General features: G+C 47.8%; 1 protein-coding gene across 1 annotated transcript; it reads right to left on the minus strand.

The window, feature by feature from the left end:
• Positions 1-498: 498 nt before the first annotated feature.
• On the minus strand, positions 499-7,818 carry LOC142775655 (uncharacterized). The gene has a single exon (XM_075877278.1). It carries the CDS (start codon positions 7,799-7,801, stop codon positions 7,277-7,279), a length of 525 nt encoding a protein of 174 aa, XP_075733393.1. The 5' UTR covers positions 7,802-7,818; the 3' UTR covers positions 499-7,276.
• Between the last annotated feature and the right edge of the window lie 2,209 nt (positions 7,819-10,027).

Consider the following 10,027-nt stretch of genomic DNA (forward strand, 5'->3'; position numbering starts at 1 on the left):
AGAACCTGGAAAGCCAGGAGCGGCCTTACATGCACCGAGAGCGACGGGCGAAGCATTACTCTGGTTTTTGTAATAACACCTATAATTGCCCAAAATGCTGTTTGAGTGTCGCCTTAAAATTATTAGATTGGTGGAAAATGTTTTCACGTGAACACATTTCAGTGCCCGGATATCATCACCCATAACAAGTCCTTAATTCGGTGTATCCTTGCGAAAGTTAAGCAAGAGTCAACATTTGCCCCATCTACACCGAACACTGGGCCAGGCCAGTGGAGACGATTTATTGAAAATTGCGACAAGAGCTACAAAGAAGGGGAGAGGAGGGAAGCACACGATGTGATCCCGTACCCTTCTCCCTGGCTTCTACAGTCATTCTACACATGTGTGTTTGTCTTCCCGTACCATCACTATTTGTAGACGAAACAAACTTGCTGGTTCCAATAAATTTCACTGACAGAGTATACAACAATCACAGGAAAGACAACGACAACACAAGAGTTTTTCTCACATAAGACAGTTTATTCCAGAACTTCAAGCCAACTACATGAGCTGTGATGTAAAAACCTAGAATCCTTTCACCATCCTCAGCGTCTCAGTAGTTATTACTGACATTGTTGTCGTCTTTATTATGTCTTCTACGTGACATACCAAAAATATACCTGCAGTGGTTACGTATCCCAGAAAACCATTGAAAACCTTTCCAGGAATAAAATGGGACCAGGGCTTGACCAATGTATTTCTTTGCCAACATTGTTGTTTCGAATCACACAAGAGGGACACCGAATATGTGGCAGGCAACAGAACAGTGTGTTCAGTATCAATTGACACAGATCGAACCTTTGCTTTGAAGTGACAACTAAAACAATGAAAGTGCATATAAATGCCTTAGAGGGCAAACACTATTCGATCATGAACTTAGAAACATCCGAGTAAGTGTGGGGCATATATTACACAACAAACAACTTGAATACCCAACAGAAATCAACAATTAGGACCGGGACTGAAATTGTGAAGTCCTTGAACTTTTGCGGAAACGTTAGACAACGCATCCCATATTTTATTTTTTTTTTTATTTTCTGATTCACAGGCTCACAGCAGAGCGAGTATCAGCTGCTGACTGTAGTTAGTTGGTGCATGGCTGTGGTTCTCCTTCCGATATTAGACACACTATAGTGTAATCAGCTCACCACAAAAAAAAGTTTCAGGACTATTTACAACAAACACTGTGATCATCGAGATATATGTATATGTAAAATAAAAATAAAACAAAAAAGTTGGGACATAACACCACGCAAAACGTAACATGTGGGCAACGGGCAGAATTCAAGCACCCGAGGTTCGGTCAGACGTTTTGACATTACACTCAACGTCAGAGCTGCACTCTAGGTGCAGCTTTATTGAACGTACAGATAAATTCTGAACTATGGTCAAGATGAAAGCAAAAGTGATGGTACGCTGTGTTTTCCGCCTCCCGTTCTCAAGAGACTGAGGCCTCGTAAGCTGTCTTCAAAGAAAATGAAAGTGTTGAGGTCGACATCATCCTACACCTTATACTATACGCTTCTGTATATACATATACGTATGTATACATATATACGCGACACATGTACATACATGTTTTGATGCATATACATGCACATAGGAACTTCAAGATACTATTTCTTTACTTGGGTTTGAGGTAGTATAAACTTGCTTGGCGTTCAGGGCTAATAAACCCACAGAACGGGCGGAGGTTGCAGCCGCAGACCCGACAGTTGCCTGTACTGAAACTAAACCTATGCGGCTTCAAGGTGGCTGTTATTATTTTTTTTTTTAGACTGAATTGTGCACTGGTTGACCCGCACGCCGAAAATAAGGGACACTTGCAACCTAATATGAAGACACTGTACCTGTTGCAACTAGCTCGACAGTGTGCTACAGAAATGAAGACATACGATGGGAGACGGTAGTGGCGTCGATAGAAACCGGATGCGAACCCTGACCTAACAATGCGTACAGTCGGGATTAATACGTATATAAGTTGGTTCAAACCAGTTGCCTCCGTGTTCACGCGTCTGCAAATTGTGTCGGCCGTATGTACACCATGGCGTGCATCCTTGGTCTCTTCACAGGCTTACTTTGTTAAAAAAAGCTACAATGTCTCTCTCGAACACACCCCCTACAAGAATCACGTAATGTGGCTGCTTAATGGCGGTGTTTGCATGAAGTGTATACGTGTGAATGAGGGTGTGCGACGGCGCCGCGTCCATTTTCCTGACCCGTGTTTGTGAGGTATTTGGTCGACCGCGTGGCGTGCGTGTTTGCAAGCTTCAATGTCGCTCTTGGTTTTAGCCGGCTTGCAAGCTTCTGCCTGAACCCGTACTTCACACGCGCGCAAAAGGGCGCACCGAGGCCGCTTTCGTGTTTTCTTAGCTGTGTAAGGGTGTATCAAAGAAATATAAAACGGCCAGCTACTTGGCAGCTAAGCAATCAATGCAAACTTCCCTGAAGCGTTCTTGCTATACAGGCGCGCCGCAGGTCAAGTACGGCAAAAGGCAGTCCAATTTCGACGATTAGATGCGGCTGTAAAGTGCCTTCTCGAGGCTTTTTTACATCGTGCCACATAAGTACAGAATTGGCATTTGTTCGCGAATGAAGGGGTATGCCTTTTCACGCTTTTTCGTGCGAATTTCGCGTGCGATAGGAAAGCCTGCTTGCCTGCTAGCGAAAAATATTCTATTCGACTAAATGAAACACCAAAGAGGTAGACGTTGTATTTGGACTGTATAGTTTTTTTTTTCTGGAACCTTAACACCTTTAAGTGGCTCTCATTCATGAACAACAACATGCATTACAAGCACATACTCCACGTTGTACGTATCACGACGATGTTGCACCTGTTGGATACACACACTCCGACCCAGCGTATAAGGCTGAACGGCTTTCCTTGCGAAGAAGTCTAATGGACCAAACTCAGCCGCAAAAAAAAACTGACAAGCGAAAGACAACGCTGAAAATCTATCAGCAGGCGAGCAATATTTTAATTCTCCTCCTCGCTTTCGTTTTGTTTCTTCTATAAACCTCTTTAATGTTTGTGAACAGCGCTCAGCGCCCTCCACATACTGAGGTGCTCGTAGCAACGTCACGGCGCGCGAACTTCGCCCAGCCCGAAGCTCGCCACCAGCGTCTATGATCACGTGAGCTGCCTCCGAGCACAGCGCGTCGCGGAGCACAAGCAGGAAGCTCCTCCCCGACGCGCCGTGCTCGGAGGCAGCTTTGCAGCTGCAGTGCTTGTTGTCACGTGATCATAGACGGTTGTGGCGAGCTTTGGACTGGGCGGAGCTCGCACGCTGTGACACCGCTACAAGCAATTCAGTATGTCGATGGCGCTGACCGCTGTTCCCGAGCATGGAAAAGATCTATACAGCGGTAAAAAAAACAAAAAGAAGCGTTTAATCACAAGGGCCGAATCATTTCGACAAAACGGATAACGTATCTGCTCAATAAAAACTTTTTTTTTCTAGCTGCTCGTGCCTTATGTGCATACTGAGTGGTATGTCCTGGGGCACTCCTGCTCGCATATTCTAGTGCCTGTAATACACGCAGGGCGCCCAATGATAGTGCACAGCTTACGTCCCGCACAACCACGAACAAAATAAAGGTTTCATGTGATGCAGATTACGTGTCTTACACTAATTTATAGCTTTATCAGGGCTACAATCCAGTTGTCACTGAGCTCAGTTTTGCGACGATACAAATACCGCAAGAAAATTTTAATTGCGCCAATATATTCACGTCGTGTCATCGCAGTCACTTTCTCATTTGCGGTGAAATACTCGCACTTGTTTTCATTCAGCGGCCGTGGTACCAGTTATGGTCGCTGTAAGAAAGTGTGACAGCATGCGAGACAATCATTCTATGTTCATTATTTTAGGACAAATTAACTGATCGGGATTCACCTTTGCCATCACGTCGTTTGCTTGTTTTTAACCGTTAGTACTTCAGCAATCAAAAACATTGTTTTGGTGGGGTTTTTTTTTTCTTCTCTTTCACTAAAGGCTCTAAGTCGGAGCTTAATACACGGCAGATCATAACGGTAATTAACCCCATTCACCTGTGCCGAATCAAAACTTCTTAATTGGCGTGTTCTGAGAGCGAAAAATAAACGTATTGCATGTGAATTTTTCAAATATGCGTTTGAACGGAAAAACAGCTGAATGAAGTATCTTTCCTATTTGGCCAACGCACGATATGCTGACTGCATAGTTATGAGGCATGTCACCATAAACGAGTGGATATGCATTGTGAGTACACAATGAGAATGGTTCCATTTCCAGCATCTTGTTTTGTCCGAGTAATCGAACGAATTCCTACACAATACATACAGACGAGAAGCTGTTATCGTCCTGCCATCTGACAGTAAAAAATAACGAGGCATAAATATAAAAACTAATAACACATTCAGTGTGCTTGAAGAGCATTCAGTGTGCTTGAAGAGCCAGTGATATTTGCGTGCAGCGCAATTGCATACGTATATCATTTAGCACAATGTTCATCCAGAAGCACATTTTTGGTAGCAAGAAAGACATGGTAGAAGAAATTAGCATCAATAGAGCCAATGTCAACCGCTCCTCACCGAAATGCGTTCCAAAAGTGGGCAATTTTCCTTGACGAACTCAGTGACGGATCAAATTCTGAACCTGTGCCATCAAGTTCACGGCGAAGTATGTGGAACCAGGCTTCCTAACTTCGAAAGCTTCTTTGGCGTCACTCTTTCGGTGCATTTCGTCCCGTATCGTAGCAAAAGCCCCTTCCGCTTGCCAGGCGGTCACCATTCCTGTAGCGTTCACACGGACTACCTCACATTCAGACATCACCCAGACATTATTCGGCAAGACTACGTTATGTACAGGTCTCTTGACATGTGTGTTTCAGTTTGGAAGAACAAAACGTTGGCAAGCGCCGGCGACGACTCGGGGAAGGGGTTTCGACGGCCACCTAGGAACTTTCAAGTGTCTTTGTGTGTGTTTGTGTATGTATAACAGCACAATATCTCGCAACTGTTTCTTCGATGGACAGGGAACAAAACGCCAACGTCGCCAGCTGCAGTCCGAGCAAGCTGAACAGATTTAGGGCACCCCCCCTTCCCGCAACTGAGAAAAGCGAATGGGCACTCTTGGCAACACGGCAACTGAAAGCGCCGGTGAGTGTCGGGCATTTGCAATGCGCTGCTTCGCGCGGCGAGCAGTTCGCCCGGCTAGGCGGGGAGAACGCTGCGCCACGTGATCGTACGCCGGGGATTGTTGCTCGGGCCTTGCCGCACGAGTGGCGTGGGAGGGAACGCAAAGACGGCGGTCGTCGCTATGATGCCATTGTAATGCTGGAATTTCAACGCGCTTTTGCTTCGCCTATACGAGAACCGGGAACCCACGAGTATGTATATATTTTTTTTAGCTTGTCCCTGGATGCAACGCGGCACGTATAAACAGGTCCATCCTTTCGGTAACAACAGGAGAATCACACCTCTGCTCGCTTCAAACATAATCACAATATGTGGACATACAAAACGCAGTATGCATGTTTATTTTGTTTTGAGTTAGGAACTGTCATCAGCACAATTAATGTGCTTGTATATATATTTATATATACTATATATTTTGCTTTTGCTTGTTTGTCTGCCGACCTCAAGGGAGGTTCCCGGGCTTACAAGTTCTGCTCCTTTTGCCAGGGTCAAATGCTTCTAATGCCATAGCACGGACAGCCTTGCCGGCTATCGTCCAGTCAGCAAGTAATCGAGTGAGTTTACAATTAAAAAACTGTCGTGTCGCCTAAGCGAGGTAATTCTTGCCCTAACCTTTTTCAACTAAAATATGAACGAATAATTTCTAACGCTGGAATTTTTATTCATTGTTTTTTTTTTGTAAATTGCAAAAGTGCGTTCGGGACTTCCGAAAAAAAAACAAGAAAAACGAATGTGGGATTTGGGATTGAACTTTGACACAGCCTCACCCTACAACTGTCCTTCGCTACTAAATAATTCTTACAAAAAAAATATTTTCTGCTGGACATTATTGTCCTAAACTTGTGATTGTAACCACACTGACAAAGGGAACGGAGCTTGTAAGCAGCGCGGGGAACGGTGCCTCTTGACCAGTGATTTTGCTTTCGCCTTTCGAAATGCTGCTCACACGTAACAGTGCATTTCGCAATAGATAGGAACCATGTACGATCGTCCAGCCACCCTCGACCCGTCCGCAGTGTGTGCGCCGGACCGTCAAGGAGCGGGACTGCTAACGACTCAGACCCGCAAACAGGGCAGGCCGAGCTGCATCTAGCAACTAGTTGTCGCGAAAAAGTTATTGCAAAAGTTTCGAACCAACACTTGATTCAACATATCACCGTGGCTTTGTACACACCTAAAAACGCGAGGAGGCCCTCGAGGGGCAAAACACACCAGCAAGAAATGAAAAGAGATGAAGTTGCCATCAGAGGTGATGAAAGTTAGCAAGAAAAGAACCAGGACATCTCGCGATTCCACATGCCGGCCTTCGGTCTAACAAATCAGATGTCGCTTCTCAACACACACAGCAAGGGCAGGCTCACGGACATGCACGCACGAACACACGATACTTGGAGGTAGTCGGCAAATGTTGCTCCGCGATCAACGTACACTGGCATGCGCACGAACGAGATCGCGCGAGAAGGCAGCCTCTCGTTTGTTGCCGTGGGTCGCGCCAGAGGGCGCACGCAGGCGCTATAGCCTGCAGAAAAGGACAATGAAGTTCCCTGCGAGACACCATCACACGTGTTTGCACATAGAAAAAAAAATGAAACATTCACTCGCACGTGTGCCACACTTTGGTTTTTCAAAGGCTAATTTTGACAGCGATATCTCTCAAAGCAGTGCACTGGGGAACAAAGTGACGCTCTGTTTTCCTTTCGCAAAATATCGCCACGAACAGAACACTCGGAAAGCAATTTCACAACAGAAAGGCAAGGAAGATAACGACGTTACCCGTTTCGAGCCAGGAAGTCGTCTTTCCACTGGATACGCGTTTTGTACAAGTGCGGGATACACGCTCGTTCTACGTGGCAGCCTCTTCCATGAACGAACACAAGAAGGGACGAGGGAGTCACACCTAGAGCGACTAGCCCATTACTTTGTAGAGGGAAACAGACGAAGGGACTCGGCGCGCCAGCTCTACGTGTTGGCGCCACTTGCAGCGACACCAGCAGACCCGTGCGCTTCGCACGGCGTCGTCGTCCGGCGGGCCGGCGGCGGTCGGGTGGCGCGTTGCTAGTTGTTGCCGGCCTCGGGCGCCTTGTTGGGGCTCTTGCCGCAGTGGCGCTCACTGTCGCAGTGGAACTTGAACTCGCGCGCGGTGTGGAGCCGGTCGCGGCAGCGGCGGCACTCCCACGCGCGCTGTACCAGTCTGAGAAAAGGCTTGAAGTCAGCGCCCACGTTGGGCGGCTTGCCGGCCGCGAAGCACGCGGCGCGCTGGTGCGCCACCACCAGCGGTTCGGCAGGGAACACGAGCTGGCACTTCTTGCAGACGAATCCCACGTCCACGTCCACCTCGGAGGCGAGCAGCAGGTCCGGCTCGGACACGAGCCGCCGCAGCTCGTCGCGGGACCCCGGTCCGGGCTCCGGAGACACACGCGCCACGGCGGCCGCCGGCAGGGCCGCCTTGGCGCTCACGTCCGGCACGCACGACGCCGGCAGCGCCAACAGCGACAGCGGCGTGCCTCCGTACATGCCGCCTGCCGCATCGTAGAAGGGCGCGCTGTTGGCCGCCGCTGCAAAGAAACCAGGGGTCAACATGCGTCATTCGAGCACCGTGACAAATGAAAGTGGCAGTGCATTTTTATATGCAAAGGATTTCTTAGCGAACTTCGACGACTTTTGTCGTATCTATCTATCTATCTAGCCGCCTACGACCTTTAGCTCTCCTGGCCGTTTACATAATGGTATCAATACCAAAATTGGTATAGCATAAGATGACTGTATGACGAGCATAACTGACTAGTCATAACATGAAATCATGACATATATGTCATTATTGTCATGATTTACATTTTACAGTTTTGCTGCTCTTTCGGAGGTTTCGTTCACATGACGTTATTGCGAAACTGATATGGTATGACATGACTGCATGGCGAACATAACTTTACACACTCGAACGTGGAAACCATGACATGCATGAAATGTATGTCATGACTACACGCCATGCTCATGGTGTGCTCGCGGTCGTTTCGCTAACTTCACATCTAAAAAATTTGGTATTACGGGACGTGAATGGAGGACGAAGTACGCCGAAGGTACGACTGGTGCAAACATGATAATCATGAGATGCGCGTCATGTAAAAACATGACTACATGCCACGCTCACAATGCGCTCGAGGCCGTTTCGCTTGCTTCACATATAGCAAAATTGGTATTACGGCACGGAGCCAATGACGAAGGTAAATGACACGTCCAAATATGATAATTATGACATGCGTGTCATCTAAAACATGACTACATGCTACGCTCATAGCGTGCCCGGGGCTGTTTCGCTAACTTCACATATACTAAATATGGTATCACCTGACGTGAATAGGCGACGAAGGTAAATGAAACGTCCAAACATGATAATCATGTCATGCGTGTCCTGTAAAACATGACTACATGCTACACTCATAGCACGCTCACGGGCGTTTCGCTCTAGCTTCACATATACCAAATTTGGTATTACTTGACGTGAAAGGACGATGAACACAAATGCCAGGCGGAAACATGATAATAATGACATGGAAGTCGTGTACGGCATAATTTGCGTCCGCCTCGTAATGTTGTGTTGATTTTAAAGTGACATATGAACCTTCCTCATTCGTGCTTCGCATGTCATCGATTCCCACTGTACGTGGGATGTGCCAATTTTTATTCGTTGTTAGCAAGATCTTCACGAATTTCGCAGTAAACTCAAGAAAAATATTATTGAGGCCAACGCCCCCATTCAAGCACTATCAAAGCCCATACCTGCCTGCAGTTATTCTGTGATGAGCATCCACTATGCGGCAGTCTCGGAACTGAACAATAACGTTGGTATGAGAGAAAAAAGAAATATATCTTCGAAGTTTGGATGGCGGAGAGGACAGTCCTCGAAGACGGCACGTTACGGGGATCTAAAGCTAGCGAAATGCGGGGAGCGTAGCGATGCACAAGCAAGCATGTCAGGCAGCTATGTGTAACGGCCGCATCTACTAGCGAATCTCCACCCTGGTGATGGCCGGCGTCGGTGACACCGCGTAAGCTGTATACCGCGCAAACCCCCTTCCCCCTGCCTCTCAGCAGTCAAGGAGCTCTGGCGTGAGATCGCACGCAACCTAAAAGGGAGAAACCGATCGCGTTCGAATGCGACTGTCTGGCCACAACAACGTCGGTCGGGCTGAACGTGTCAAACACTTGACGCGGGCCTCCCAGGTGAGAGAGGCCTTACTCGCTGGTGGGACTGGACTGAGAAGATCATGCGCCCCAGCCGAACGACAAAACGTCGTGCGTCCAACTCCCCGCCTAAGCGAGCGAAGTGCCCCGGCTGCTTTGCGTCCCGCTGTCCTGTCTGCTAGGCTCCCTTCTCTGATATGACAGTCACACGAACATGACAAATGTGCCGGTGGTTTCATCCTTGCGAACCCCCACACCGCCGCCTCGCCGTTTCATTTCTTTCCTTTCCTTCTTTTTCCTGCCACTATTTTTATTATTATCATCATTACTTTCGTGGCATGCAGCGCGCTGCGAGGACCGCCACTGTCGTTTGCGCCGTCTGTCGCACACCACTCCCTCTGTCCCTCTCGCCTCCTACAATTCCGAGGTGACACACCGGGTAGCACATTGATTTAAAGAAAACGACAAGAACGGGGCTTCTTGGTTCGCGCAAACAAATGCCATGCTGCGACGGCAGGCCGATGCACGGCGCTCATTCTTGCTCCTCTTCTTTCGGCCTTCCATCAACGCTCAAATGAAACCAGTCGAATAACTAAAGCACCCGTCGGTCTGCAGCGGTCAGTC

The sequence above is a fragment of the Rhipicephalus microplus genome, chromosome X, assembly GCF_043290135.1.
Source record: "Rhipicephalus microplus isolate Deutch F79 chromosome X, USDA_Rmic, whole genome shotgun sequence".
NCBI lineage: Eukaryota > Metazoa > Arthropoda > Arachnida > Ixodida > Ixodidae > Rhipicephalus > Rhipicephalus microplus.